This window comes from Petaurus breviceps, unplaced genomic scaffold (assembly GCF_028583685.1).
Source record: "Petaurus breviceps papuanus isolate PSGF00001 unplaced genomic scaffold, PetGlider_PUasm1.0 84, whole genome shotgun sequence".
In the NCBI taxonomy this organism is placed as follows: Eukaryota; Metazoa; Chordata; class Mammalia; order Diprotodontia; family Petauridae; genus Petaurus; species Petaurus breviceps.
The window spans coordinates 13,394,126-13,410,134 of NW_027186645.1; the positions used below are offsets into that span (position 1 = coordinate 13,394,126).

The following is a 16,009-nucleotide window of genomic DNA, read 5'->3' on the forward strand; positions in this document are numbered from 1 at the left end:
AATCCACTCCAATATCTCATTGGCAATCTAAATTTCAGCTAACTGGGGAGAAATCCTTAGCAGCAGCAGCATTTAGATGGGGCTTTAAGGTTTGCAAACCACTTTACAAAGTATCTCATTTTATTCTCATAACCCTAGATGGTAGGTTATCCCCATTTTATAGATGAAGAAAGTGAAACAGAGGTTAAGTGACTTGTCACAAATCTTATAAATGTCATAGGCTGGGTTTGAACTCAGTTCTTCCTGATTACAGCACTCTGTTTCTTTAATTATACTAATGCCTATTATCACCTCTTATTGCTTTCTAACCTTAGCTGCTGTCCTTGGTTTAATTTAATTTTTCCCCTTTTCTTTCAAAGTAAGGAAACATGAGAAAGATAGCAATTAATGAAATTTTAGGATCATTAAATTAAATTCCCTGCTGTTTTCTTATAGCAATTAATTTCTTCTAAAAAAGCATTGCCTTAGGTTACCTCATTCATTCTTAAAATTTTACAACTAAGGAGATTCCGCAACTTACCTTAAGTTATTTCAATATTTCAACAACGCAGTCATCTGAAAACTCCCCTAATGATTAACAAAAACTCTTTCATACATTTTTGTCTTATAATTTTCTTCAACCATGGTTCTGACAAAAAGGGACCAACAGTTTCTTCCCTCACCATATAATGACCTTTACCCAAAGTCTCTTAAGGAGAGAGGAAACCCATGTCATCTCCCAAAGTCAACCCCAGCTTCCAAGTCTCACTGATCATAAACTCTCAGACACAGTACTGGTGCTATTTGGATATCTTTAAAGAGATTAAATTCCTTGACTTTCTATTGGTTAATGCTCTCTAGAATCAGGATTATTTTTTTTTTTCTTAAACGCGTTTGGAGTTTGCAATAAAGTATCTTTTCCTTCCCTTTTCTAAAATGAACTAGAGTACTACTGTTCCAAATTATCCTCATAGGCCCATATTTTCTCTACTATTCATTAGTCCTGTTACTTTGCAAGCACCACCCTATCATTCTGCAGCTAAAAGGATTCTTGCTATTCTGCACTTAAAGAAGCAACTAAATATAATTGCTCTGCACATTACATAACTCATGATAGTCCCTTAAAGGAGTCCCAAATTTCTGTTTATCTTTCCTATTTGTTTTATTTTTTACAATCATATTGCATCATTGGCTTTACATGTCTACTATTATTCTACCGAAAAATTCAGTTTTTCACTGGGGATTTTTTTTTCCTTTTGAAATTTGTTATTAGGCAATGCTGTCTGATTTAGACTATTATATCCGGCCCAGAAACTGTGGAGTTTCATTTTTTTTTTTTGCATTGATTGGTGTATTTTCATTTCTCATTTTGCATCTCTTTCCGAAAAAAAATTCATGACAAATGTAACCATCCATCCATCCAAAGTATTTTATCATGTGATAGAGTGGAAAGAGCATTGCTTTAGAGTCAGAGAATCTCAGTTCAAATCCCACTCCTCAAGTGCCCTGTGTGACCTAAGATAAGCTAGCCTCCCTTAGCTTCAGTTTCCTGAATTAATCAATTTCTCTGTCATGAAACCAAAGGGTTGGATTACAGGGCTTTGTAAATTTCTTCCAGCTCTAAAGGTAAAATCATTCTTCGAGATTATCAGATGAGACTGCTTCCTTCCCTATCTTCTTTCCACTCCTCCCCGCCCTTTCTTCATTGAAAATATTTGTGCCTGACTTGTTTTCTCTCCCATACCAAGCAACAATAGTCCTTTCCTTTAAACCTTTCCTTTTTGCTAACTATATTTACCATATTAAAGTATCTTTTTAGCCCCCTCAGATATTGAGAAAGAGACGTAGCAAACTGTTGTGCCAAAGAAAAAAATTGTCAAGACTACTTTCAAGAATATTATTCAGCTTGTTTCATTTCTTTTAACTACCAACTCCAAGTTTCAGTTCAACAAAAGTTACCGGTTTCTAGAATTATGTGATTTCCTACACATGAAACTAAGAATTTGACAATCAAACACAGAATATAAGGCAGACATTAGAGTCAGGCTCATTTAGTAGAGAGAGTGTTTGACCTGGAATTTGGAAGACATGGCATTGACAACTACATGAGACAATGAAGGGCCCTGGTCAAGCCACTTAACCAGTTTCCTCATCTGTAAATTGGGTATAACAGCACCTATAACATTCAGTCGGTGTGAGACTAAAATGACAACGTGTATAAAGCACTTTGCAAGGTTTAAAGAATTAGCTACATAAATCAGTTATTACCAGGAAATACTCATTTTAAATATGTGAAGACCTTTTACTATAAAAAGAGAATTGGCAAATGGGGGATCTTTTAAAAGTAACTCCCTAATAAAGGATAAGAAATGTCTAACTCTTTAAAAAGCATTCTGAAGGAGTTATTTTTAATATATTAACTCAGACTCATAATCCAAGTTCAAAGGTATTCTAAATTTTCCAGATAAAAACCTTAATCTTCTGTTTCCATTTGCATCTGTTGGCTCTGGAGAGAAAACTCCTGAAGTTTCTTATAAAGTTAGACATTCAGTGAAGTCTATAGTAAATAAATGACTAAGTCACCCAGGAGAAATTAACCATTACCTCAGGTTTGGATTTAGGTCTCTTGTTTAAACCCTAAAATTGACATTTCAAATCAGAAATTTCAGGGAAAGAGTAATATTTGAAATAGATATGATGGGCCTAGGTTTCATACAACAAAGAAATTTTAAAACATGCTGTTTACTGTCACTTTTTAAAATTCCTTGCATTTCTAGCAAAAGTTGTTTTCTAACCATAACAATTTAATTAAAAACTTCTTTAATTATAACCATAATCTTACTCTCTGGATTAAAAGCATATTGCTACTGTATAAGCAGTCTTCTATATGTCCCAAAGTATTTTTTTTAATATACCCATGTGTTAAATACTTTAGAAATTCATTAAAATAAATTTCAGAACGAAATATAGGAATGAACATGTAATTATCAATTACCATCTATAAATTGTACTGCCACAAATGAAATGCCAAAGAATTTTCCCCTTTCAGAAACCAAAGACCTGTGAACATCAGAATGGAAAAAAAAATTTGCTTCAGTAACCAAAATTCTTAAATATCTAGAGATCACCACATTCTTGATTATGCCAAGAAACCCAAAGCTACTTACAAGATCAATTTTAACAGAATTATAGGAAATCACAGCTTGACAATTCTAATATCCAGGTGCCTACTTGACATTCAAGATGATCCCTGAATTACAAGCAAGCCACATATTGCAACAACAGAAAACAGGTATTGATTAGAATGGTCTTCATCAGTTTATTTTAAAGTACAGAAAATTAACCGGCCAGTTCAGATACCTACCGGCACTGATTGGATTTCTATCACTGTTATCACTTCAACTAAGCAGCATCGACTCATAATCCCTGCCACCAGAACATAAGCAGCAGCATGCAAAAAGGGACAGGAGACAGAAACAAACCACAGCTCAAAACTGGACCATGAATAATGTATAGCATGGTCTCGTTTGAATCCACTTAGTTCAGAGAAGAGAAAAGAGAAGTAGCTCATTAGGGCATTTCCTGAACCCTGGTTGGAATTTCAGTTAAGGGAGAAGAAATGACAAAGCACTTTTAAGAAGGAGGGGGGACTTCCTATCTTTGTCTCCAGTGTGTTGGGGAGTGGAGGAACAGTGGCCCAATGAACCCACCTAGATAATGGTGGTGAGGCCCCAGAAAGAGCTCCCTGCGATCCCAGGATTGCCCCATCCTTATTGCTTTTGCACAAAAAACACATTCTTGTTATCAAATTGGACTACGGTCCTGCACTTTGGAACAGCTCAGGGTCTTTCCCTCTTGCATTGCTCTCACCTGCCTCTGCTTTTCAGCTCCTGAAAGTTGTATTTCTAATGATGAATAGATGTTGAGCTTTTGCTTCCTTTTGGTATAAGGTTTCCCCTATCATGCCTCTTCATTTCCTTAGACCTCATTTTGTTTTCAAAGTTCCTCGAGGATCATAAATCATATTATATCACTTTGCCCAATTATATTTTCACCTTACCAATGGGATTGAGACATATGACCCCTTACAGCAGGAATTCTAAACCTTTTTTTTTTTCCCCATGGGGGGGGGGGGGGGGGGGGAAATGTCATGGACCTCCTTGGCAAATCTGGTGAAGTATATGGATCCTTTCTCAAAATAACATTTTAAATGCACAGAATAAAATACACAGGATTACAAAGAAAACCAATTACATTGAAATGTACTTATCAAAATATTAAAACACAAGTTCACAGACAGCTTAGGATACAGAGTCTGCATCCTATAGAACATTGGTTCTATGAGGACAATTTCATTTGACTTTCTGTCCCCCACTATTTGGCAGAGGGGAGAAGCGCTTAATAAATGCTTGGTGGGTGATTGATCGACTAATATAGATCTTAACATCATAGATTTCGGGCTGGAAGGGACCCCAGAGGTCATTCATTTTATGGATGGAAAGACTGAGATCCAAAGGAACTAAGTGGTTTGCAGAGTCACACAACTCAGCTAAGAAATGTCTGAGGCAGGTTCTGCCAGGGCTTCCCAATTCCAAGTCCAGGGACCTCCATTCACTGTTACAAGATAAATGCAAATATGATGAACATTTCTTGAGGGTAGGGACTGTTTAGTTTCTTGTTTACTTGTTTTGGATCCACAATGCTTGGTATACAGTTGGAATTTAAATGCTTGTTGAATTGAATGCAATGGAATAAAGAGGTCTCTGGATTTCATTATTCCTTCCTTATCCCTGCTTAATCCTTATTTTTCAGGGGGTACACTGATGGGATTTTATATCTTCTAGTACTATCTTTATAGATCCACCTTCCCAAGAGGACACACTTAATAGTAGTCGTACATCCCTCAGGAGCTCAAAATCCAGAGCTCACTTTTGCTCACCAACCACAATTTGTGCTATAAGAATTAGCAGGGCACTAGAGAATAGTGGCTTCATCTGCTTTTCTCTGTTTAACCTACATTTCTGATTCCTGAAGCAAGACTTTCATGTTAATGACTGAAGTTCCATTTTCATTTCCAAAGGTTCAGTTTGTATTACTATAATTTTTGTGTTTTAAAAAAAGAAATGCAATCAAGTTGACATTTATGTTTGACAAGGAGAGTGATTAGAATAACTAGAAATATCTCACCAAAATACTTGACTTCCTAATCTCTGGAAAAGATCTCCCTAATAGTCAAATGAGAAGAAAAGTCTACCAGAATATCTAAGTTTCCCAATCATCTTACATTTCAGATGACATTATCAGCCTCACTAAAAATCCTAACACAATGATAAAATTTTAATAAAGGTAAAAATTGCTGATTAGGATGAATATTGGGGGGGGATTCACTACATTAAAGCTAGCACTTGAAAAAGGAAAAATAAAATAATTAGGAATACAATTCATTTTAGTTTAGCCTAAAAACAAAATAAAAAAGACAAGAAATGAAGCTAAAAGTCACTATTGTTATTGTTAAAAAGCTAATATTGTTCAATCATGTCTGACTGAGGAAAATAGGGTTAAGTGACTTGTCCAGAGTCACACAGCTATTGAGTGTTGGAGGCCAAATTTGAATTCAGGTCTTCCTGATTCCAGGCCCAGCACTTTATCAATTGTGCTACCTAGCTGCCCTAAGGTTAATAGTGCCTTTAAAGCACAGCTCCCTTGTGCTTCAAAACATGAATTTTGCTAGTGTATTAAGATATGAGACTTACAGTTTCTCAGCTCTGGATTCACTCCTTGAAACTCTTTTAGTTTTGACCCAAGTGCAGTATTCTGTATTACTTTTTCTATTTTGTACCTTGAAATACCTCCTCTTCAACCAAGTTGGTTATCTTCCCCTTATCTTGTTACTTCTCCCTAATCATCTCCAAGATGGTGACACAATAAATTCTGTTTAACACAAAATAAAAAGATCAAATCCTTTCATTTTACAGTTGAGGAAATGGGGCCCAGTAAGATCCTGGTCTTCCAGGAAATAAACAAATTGGTGCCCAAAGCAGTTTGGAACCAGTTGCTCTGCCTACCAGTTCCCCAACTGAGGCTACCAAATTCATTCTGCAGGCAGCCAAAGGACCTGCCAGGTTTTCTGGACTAACAGGAATGAGTTTATGGATTCCAACTCCCAGGTACACTCCACAGCTTGGAACCAAGTGACCTTTGCAGTATTTTATCTGGTTGGACAAGTTTCTTACTCTCTACCTCATGAGAAATAGGCATTCATTGGACAGTGAGGATTGTTTCTTCCAAGAATTCAAGGAAAAAAAATGTGAAACCACCCTTTGTAGAATATGTCAACCCCTTTCAGGCCCCTTAAGTCAAGCTTTGTCTTGTAATATTCCTGGGTTGATCAATTTTTTGAAGGTTTAATCATGTCTATTTGTGATAAATTAGCCCAGAGATGAGTTGCTAGCAAACTAACCTGACTCATTTTTAGAGATTTAAGTAACATAGGTTGACTTGGGCTTTGTTGCAGAGCAACAACATGCTATGGGAAAATGGGGGGTATTAGACTTCCCCTTTCCAGGGCACACTTTGTGAGGGCAGTTTCCTTCCTACAGTCCATCCTCTTTCCTCCTAAGGATCTTGCTGTCATCATATCCCTCTGCTGTGGCCTTTTTTCCCCTACAGATCTTGCCCTGGGGACCCATACCCTACAAGTCACCCACGATCAATGGCAACAGTGACACAAAGCATCTTGGTGGTGTCTCCTAATCTCTTTCTCACTACACTAGCTTAACTCAATTGAATTTACCCAGTACTAGAATTCCTAGTTAGGGTTTGCTCAACTGTCAGTGTGACTATGAAGACTCCCTTTTGTTGTGATGGTAAATGCCTCATTGTTCCCTCCAGCCTTCCTCCAATCTGACCACTATCACTATAACAACTGATGAGGGTAAGCTTGAGAAGCCCAGGATATACTGCATCTCGTTTACTCTTACAACAGAGGCTCCAAACCCAAGCCCAGAGCAGGGCCATACTGAGCCTAACCTCGTTCTATGGATAAGAAGAATATGCCAATCCAGCCATTTGCTAAGTTGGAGAAATGTCACATGAAGAGAACCCCCAGCCCACCAGACTCCACAGGGCAACCAGTTCCTACAGTCCACGCTACAACCTACCTGTTCGTACTTCTCAACATTGAACTGTATTTAACACCTGGCATTGTGGGTTCCACAACATTCAGTAGACTCAAGACCTCTTTGAACTTTAGGAACTTAGTCATCCTTCAGTGAGACTGAGTGTCTATAAAATATACTGCCTTTCCCATGGAACTCAAAATGATCAGTGTACTTTGATTCAAATTGTGTAATTCATGAAAATATGGCCATATGAGTCTAGTTGGGGAAGCATTATGAAATGTTTCCTCCTGTCAATTCTTTGGATCTATTGGATGATTTTACATAGCATATAATTTTATGTGTTCTGGTCCTAGCACTTCCATGGAAACTCTCCCTGAAAACTCAGACACAAAATAATCTTGTCTTCCTCTGAATTCATGGAGCACAGTGAATACAGCACCCGCCCTGGAGTCAGGAGGACCTGAGTTCAAATCTGACCTCAGAAACTTAACACAAAAAAAACTAGTCGTGTCAGCTTGGGCAAGTTACTTAACCCCAACTGCCCTCCAAAAAAAGCGGAAAAAAAAATGAATTAATGGAGCACTTATTGTCTTCACTCTTCCCTTAGTACTCATGATATACATTCTGTTTTGTGTTTGGTTCCACAGAAATGCTGATGCAACAGAATGAGAAAGGTCCATGGTTAAGTCAATAATACCATGAAAAAAATCTTGGACAGAAAAGTCATGAAAAAATGACATCCCCCAAGTGGCCTACTCCTACAATCATGTAATAATATTTGACTTGATAGATCACATGTAAACTTTCTAGCTTTAGAATCACTTCTCTGAGTTCTCAGTGATCCCCACTCTAGTTATATCTCTGCAGACAGATTTGTGACCCAGTGCAAATTAGTAAAGCACCTCTACTCTCAGAGAAACACCACAATCTAAGCTAAAGTGACTTTTACTGTATCCCTCCCAAGAGTATGGGCTGCCTACTAAGTCACTTCTTGCCAAACGGGAAATAACTTCCTCTTGGAAAATAGATAGCTCTTGGAGGGTCTCAAGGAGTCTACTGACTCCCCTCATTCTCTCAGAAATTGCCAAATTCTGAATTAGTCAGCTTGAGCAAGAATAAGAAGAATATTCTATCTCCTGTCCAGAATATGTCAAGACTTTTGATGGAAAACTCCTGACCTGGTAGATCAATTTGAGGGTTTGGCTGTCCCTGTCCACAATGAATTAGCTCGAATGAAACCACTAGAGCTCAAGATCTTCCTTACTGATGGAACTATGATTTATCTTGAAGCTGTCTTCATCTACTTCTGGGACCCTAGCCAGCACATCAAATTTGGTTCAGGCTATCCTTAAGGACCATGCCATTCCAGCCATTTGCCAAGTTGGAGAAATGTCAATCTGAAAAGAACATATACTTTGGGAAGTATATATTAAATTACTAGGGATTCCATATGGATCTATGGAAGTTGCAGGGGATACCACAGTGGGGACCCCTACAAGGGTAAAAGGCCTATAACAGTTCCTCAGTTTTGTGAGGTTGCCCTGTTGCTACATCCCTGAGGCCTTTTTTTTTTTTCTTAAAGCACCCCCAATATACTTTGAATACTCCCAAACTTCCCATTGGACATCTGATGGCAAACAGCACATTCACTGATATTAGGAACTTTGACCTGACCTCAAACAATTCCTTATCAGTACTGATGTCAAAATGACATAAAAGTATCCATTCTCCACAGCCTTGTGAATACTTCAACAAGAAGATCCAAGTGGAAAAGAACTATCTTATGTGAAAGAAGAAGCTCCCCATGGCAAGCCCTACATTTGAGGAATGGAGAGATCATCTTGCAAAAGCATAGACCCCATCATAATTCATACCACCCAGAAGAGCCTGGAAACACCTACAGATTGCTGGTCTGATCAGAGAATCACAGAATAAAGTAATGGGAATGGGAATTTGAAGGTCTTCACTGCCCCTTAATAAGCCTAAGGGAATTTGAAGACCTTCCCTGCTTTGAAGATAAACCCTGCCCCCTAATAGGCTGAATGTAATCACATGGAGTCTGTGGTAGGAGGAGTTTGATGAAGGGTGGGGCATAGCCCACAAGAAGCTGGGATTCAGAGCAGGTAGACACCATTGGGAGGAGAGGATGCATCTGTGGGAGATAGGCTTGGGAGTAAAAGTTGGTGTTTGCCACCTGCTGTGACAGCTAGATTTCTGTTGGTTTGTGGAAAGGCTAAAGGATACTGTGGCTCTCTATGCTTTTGTGGCTTATTGGCTTCATTTCTACTATGAGGGAATTGGCTTATTGGTTTGGGGATTCAGCTGGTGTCTGAATAAATGTTTTGCTTCTGTCTTCTATATGGAGAGCCTGTTATGTTTTGCAATCAAGCACTATGCAGGTATATTTATAGTGACTGTTGGTACTGTGAATACTGCATTGGCACTACAGAAATAACCTGAAAGATCATCCAGACCATCTTGTTTTTTAAACAAAATACCCTCCACTGCTTATCCAACAACTGATCATCTGACCTTTCCTTGAAGACTCCAGTAAAAAGCCAAATCACTCTGGCTCTAATTGGCAAACAGTAGGTTTTATTTGGGCCCTGATTGGCTCAGAGTGAATGTAAATAGCAATTGTTTCTGTTTTGTCAGGAAACCCTGAGGATCTTTCCCTCCCAGATTGATTTTTTTTTAACTAGGTAATGAGGCTATTAGTCTGTCTCACTTCTTACCTAGCCTTAATCACTGAATAAGCAGTTGCCTCAATCAAACTGAGACCTGTTAAAGACCTTAGCTTAAAAGGTCAAGGTCTCCTACTTGCATCCAGGGCCATCTCCAGTTGTCCTGATCGATATCTTACCACTGGACCAGATGACTCCAAAGGAGAAAGTGAGGCTGGTGACTTTAAAGCCAGTTCACTTGCTTGTCATGGCATCATCTTCCTGGTGTGATGGTCCTTTGAGGATGAAGGACAAACAAGAAGAACAACCAGTACAAAGGAATTCACTATCTCCTGAGACATCTCTATTCTAACTTAGAGTAGCTCTGTTAGGAAATATTTCCCTATACCAAGCTGTAATGGGAATGCAAATTTGGAAGATCTTCCCTGCCCCTAGGCTAAAGTGCACCTGAAGCCTGGGGTGGGAGGCTTGTTTTTCAATAGATACTTTTTGATTGGCCAGTGGGTCCAAAAGGTTGTTACATTCTCTGAGCCAGGAGAAGGCTATATAAGTCCTGATGTGTAGCTTTGTTTTGGGGGCTCACTTTGAGAAGTGTTCTGTGATTTGATCTGGATTCTGGGAAGCTGTTGTCCAGAGCCCCCCCCCCGGCTTTGAAAAACCCAGATGTTGACTGGGTATGGATGTAATGGTTGGACAGTTTGGAAATCTGTCTACTTGATCTGTTTCTGTCTTGATAATTCTGCCTGTATACTTTGAAGTTCGGGGTGCTGACCTTTTTCCCCTGACCAAGGTAAATGATATACCGTGTTTCCCCGATAATAAGACACTGTCTTATTATTTTTTTGGACAGAAAAACACCAGAGGGCTTATTTTCAGGGGAGGGCTTATTTTAATGAACATTGACAGCAATTTTAATAAACAGGTAAATGTGAACAAAAAAATGTACCTTTATTCAATAAGCAAATCACTGGGGAAGAACAGGATGACGCGCTCACTGCTGCAACTCTGATTGGATGCAGCTCGGAGCGCGGTGTGCATTTCACGGGGGGGGGACGGTGCATACAGAGGGCACCGTAATGTAGCGTGTAGTGCAGGGGATCACCTTCACTACAGTAGCAATCTCAATAGGGCTTATTTTCAGGGGAGGGCTTATTTTAGAGGAATCTTACACAGTAAGGGGAGGGCTTATTTTCGGGATAGGTCTTATTATCAGGGAAACACGGTATGTCTGACTGATTAAAGTAAGCTTGTTAACCCCTTTTGAGTTGCTTTCCTTTATCAAAGCAGATCCAAGAACCTGTGCTGGCAGCAATCCCTGAGGACGCTTGGGGTGCTTGCTGCTACACAAGCCTAGTTTTACCTCTTTGGAACCTTCTTTCCTTGCTCCTTATTCTGTCTTCTGGGGCAAAACCCAACACAGCACAGCCCTTCAAATATTTAAAGAAAACCACCATGTTATCTTCCTTAATCTTCGCTTCTCTAGGCTTAATATATGGCGTGGTCTCAAGGCATTTCATCAGCCTGTTTGCCCTTTTCTGGATACTCCAGTGTATCAACTTCTTTCCTGAAATGTGGCACCCAGAACTTAATTCAATATTCCAAATGGGATCTGACCATGATACTATATAGAGATAGTGTCTCCCTACTCTCAGACTCTATGGCTCTTAATACATTCTAATGTCACAGCTCTTTTTGGTCACCATATCACACTTTCACCTCGTACTATCCTTATAGTGCATGAAACCCTAGGTTTGTTTTTTTAAGACAAATTGATGTCTAGCCATGCCTGCCCTATCTTGCATTTGTGAAACACATTTTTTTGAACCTATGTAGCTTTTCAGTATGTCCAGTCCTATGTATCTGCAAAGTCCCCTGTGAAATAAGCTCCTGTTGCATCACCTGTTGACTCTTCCTACCTATGGACATTGATAGTAGCAGACTTTTCCACAGACTTGCTGCAGTATTGGGAGTAGATAATCTGAGAATGTCCTTTCCAAGTTTAATGTATTTCTTCCCTCCTAATGGATTACCCACCATAGCTAAAGCCACCAACCTACCTCTACAATATTTTCTAGTTCTCCAGTTTCCATTCCCATAGCACCCAAAGGACTCCTGAATTCTCTCTCATTTCTCTATTGCAAGTCATATTTTTCTAAGCACAGAGCTATCTTTCTAAGACATAGTATTCTCAAAAAAAAAAAAAAGAATAAAAAATATGTCCTTGAACAGATCTTTAGACCTTTAAAACCGAGACTACTACCTAGCACAGAATTGTTACATGTTACACTCATGCAGCCAAAATATTCCATATTACCTAACTGTTTCTAGTCGTCCCGTGCACCAACCACATAGACCTTGCTTCTTAGCATCAGTGGCTACCTGAAGCATTTATCTTGGGCTAACTTTCAAATCATGCTATGAACGGTAGAAATAGCATTTCAATGGGAAGTTTACTATCATTGTACCCCTAAAGAGCCCTTAAGTGTAAGGGATCAAATCTGCCGTCTACTCAAAATATTCATATTGATTGATAGATGTTCCTGGGAAATGGAAGACTTCTTGATAGGCCCCTTCCCAATGACACAGGTATTGAGGTTTGTTTTCTATCAGCTAACATTACTCTCTTTCTCAATATTCACATCATATTTCATGAGTCTTGCTGTAATGGACCTACTTGAAGCCGGAACTACATCTATTAAATCCCCAGTGACTCATACAAAACATCTCCATTAGCTGGTAGCTAGGGATGGCTATAGCCTATGTAATGGAAACCATCAGGTGATACACATGCCCCAGAGTTAACTGAGTTGGATAAAAGTATGGTGTCAAGATACAGAACAGTGAGTATATGACATTACTAAGTGGTGTAATAGATAGAGCACTAGACCTAGAGTTAGGAAGAGTTGAGTTGGAATACTGCCTCAGATACTTACGGACCATGGGACCCTGGGAAAGTCACTTAATTTTTGTCTGCCTCAGTTTCCCCAGCTGTCAAATGGCAAAGATAATGGCATCTACCTCCCAGCATTGTTGTAAGGATAAAATGAGATATTTTAAAGTACTTTGCAAACTGTAAAGTGCTACATCATGTTATTATTAATATATAGCTTACATATTACATTAAATAATATATTCTATTTAAAGGAGTGTGGTTATGAAGCTACCACCATAAAAGGATGCTGCCTTTGGCAAATATTTTGACAAACTAATATAGGCAGCCACTAGTAGAAAATGCATAGTACAGATGGAATCAATCTAGCATAGGGCCTGGAGTCAGGGAAATCTGACTTTAAACCCTGCCTCAGTCACTAACTAGCTGTGTGACCTTGGTCAAGTCACTTAACTTCTGCCTCGGTTTTTTCATCTCTTAAATGAGGGTGATAATAGTATTTCCCTTCATTGGGATAAGAGAATCAAGTGAGATAACATGTAAAGCCCTCTGAAAACCTTCGACAGTTAAATAAATGCTAGCTATTTTTAGATGTTTTCCTGTTGATTATTTCTTTTGCTTATTTCACAACTATTGGTTTTAACTCTCAGCATGTGTGACCATGGGCAACATTTAACCTCTGTCTGCTTCAGTTCTCCCATATACAAAATAGGGATGATAAAAATAACACCTAAGCATTGTTTTGAGGATCAAATGAGAGGATAAATGTAAAGCATTTAGCACTATTCCTGGTCCATTTAGAGATACTTAATAAATACTTGTTCCCTTCCACTTTCTACATAGATGCTATGGGTCTAATTAACTTTTCTAAATTCTGGAATACAAATAAAAAATAGAATAGAGGGCGGCAGGGTGTGCAGTGGATAGAGCTCTGGGCCTGGGGTCAGGAAGAACTGAGTTCAAATCTAGCCTGAGACATTTAACTAGGTTGTGACCCTGGGCAAGTCATTTAACTTCTGCCTCAGTTTCCTTAATTGTAAAATGGTGATAATAATAGCACCCCATCACAGGGTTTTTGTGAGAACCAAATGAGATAATAATTGCAAAGTATTAGCACAATGCCTGGCACATAGTAGGTATTATATAAATATTAACTATTCTTATCTTTTCCCTTGTCCCTGGATGAGGGACAATAAGTGTATACTTGGGAAAAGGATCTGTGGCATAATGAATCTATCTAATAAAAGTCTACACTTTAACTTCTTTTTCTTTTTTACTATATTTCATGGGAAGACTGAAAATCAAAATATAAACATTTATTTTTCTTTCCTACCTCTTTCTGGGAAAGTTTTACCCAGTAACAGAGAAGTGCCACCATGGTAAACATTGTATAGTTGCCAAATTCCAGGCTCATCTTTGTGCATTAGATCAATGATCAATAATAGATAATGTTGAAGTTGGAACTATTGATGAGTCAGAGGGGAGAAAATGGTACTTGCCAAATGCAAGTTAATGTGCCTTTAGAAATAGAAGCAGAAAGGACTTTTCAGAGAAAGAGAAATGATGGTATAAGTGATGGGAGAAAGACAGAAAGAGGGGGAAGAGAGAGAGGGAGAGAGAAAAGAAGAGAGAGAGACAAAGACGAGAGACAAGAGAGACAAAAAGATAGAAACAGAGATTGGAGACAAGATTTTAGTGTGAAATGGTGTCAAAATCTCCTTGGTTTTGAAGATGCAAGTCCCTAAATACCTAATATAAAAGGCTATGGGTAAACTATGTTTGTTTCTTATGTGAATAGGCATCTAAAATGTTTAGTATTTTTTCTTTCCACATAAAAAAGTTCTCTTTCCTGAAAAGAAATAGATTGGCCAAAGACAGTTCATTAATACACCCACTGATCTCATCATATTGACGTCCACATGCCTAACTATCCTGGATGTCTCTTGTTCATGTTTCCCTATGTACTAGCCATGGGGAAGACAGTGTGAAGCCAACAAGGTGGAAACAACAACCCTTTACTTAAATCATTTGCTTCCTTTGCACCTACTCACATACTCCTGAGTGATAAGCTGCTATGTCCGCCACAAATTTTTCTACTCTCAACTGGGCCCTAAATGTAGCAAACAAACATTTTTACTCATTCCTAAATGATTTTATCCCATTCACCGCAACTGAGATTCTAAATCATCTCTTCTCTCTTTAAGAGATCCATAGCATCCCTTCCACTCCCCATCTCTGTTAATAGAGTCCTGCTTGACTGAGAAAACCAAGGTCATATATGATGAGCTCCCTCTACTTCCTTCCTCCTCATCTCATAACCCCTTGATGTTTTCCAGACTCTGTCCTGGGTTCCCCTCCATTCTCTCTCTACATTATCTTAATTGGAGAACTATTTAGCCCCCATAGACTCAGTAATCATCTTTATGCAGGTATCTCCCAGAATATAAATCCAGCACTAGTGTCTCTTTGAGACCCAGTCCCTCATTACCAAATTCCTATTGGATATTTTGAAATGGATATCCCCTTTGCTTATAAAACTGAATATTTCAAACCAGATCTCATTTTATTCCCCCTCAGCCTTCTTCCCCTTCTGACCTTTAATACCACCAAGGTCACCATCAACCTTCCAGTTACTTAGGTTTCAACCTCAGTGGCATCATTGGACTCTTACCTCTCACCCTTCTTCTCCAATCAGTTGTTACAACTTTTTTATGACATCTCTTCACATACAACTCCTTTTCTCCACTTACCTGGCCACCACTCTAGTTCAAGCCATCATCACCTTCTCCTGGGACCATTGTAATAGACTTTTTAATTGACTGTCCTGCCTCTAATCTCCTTCTCTCTTCCACCTCAATATATCCTCAATTTAGCTGCCAAAGTGATTTTTCTAAAAAGGCAATACTGATGGGGGTGGCTAGGTGGCGCAGTGAATACAGCACCGGTCTTGGAGTCAGGAGGACCTGGGTTTGGATCCAGCCTCAGACACTTAACATAAAAACTAGCCGTGTGACCTTGGGCAAGTCACTCAACCCCAACTGCCCTCCAAAAAGCAAAAAAAAAGCCAATACCGAGCAATTCATGACTCTACTCAATAAACTTCAGTATTTCCTTATTCCCTCTAGGATCTGAACTCTTCTGTCTGGTGTATAAAGCTCTTCACCACCTGACTTCTTTCTCTCCTACCAATTTTCTTTCCTAATACTTCACTCCTCTCATACTTTATTCCAGCTATACTGGCCCACTTGCTGTTCTCACACATGACCTTCCTTTCTCTGTTTCTGGGTCTTTGCATTAACTATCACTCTATAGGAATAAAAAGTATTATAATTATT

General features: G+C 38.8%; 1 protein-coding gene across 5 annotated transcripts in view; it reads right to left on the reverse strand.

Annotated features, from left to right (window-relative positions):
• The window catches only part of TFEC (transcription factor EC), a 258,690-nt gene that overhangs the window by 97,219 nt on the left and 145,462 nt on the right, over nucleotides 1-16,009 (reverse strand). For 4 of the 5 annotated variants that reach the window (XM_069107070.1, XM_069107071.1, XM_069107069.1 and 1 more), the window contains exon 1: nucleotides 3,344-3,532. The exons of the other annotated variant lie outside the window; for it this stretch is intronic. In XM_069107070.1, the coding sequence (XP_068963171.1) occupies nucleotides 3,344-3,400 (57 nt within the window). In that variant the 5' untranslated portion in view covers nucleotides 3,401-3,532. Of the gene's footprint in view, nucleotides 1-3,343; nucleotides 3,533-16,009 lie in introns of those variants that run through there. 5 annotated transcript variants of the gene reach the window in all.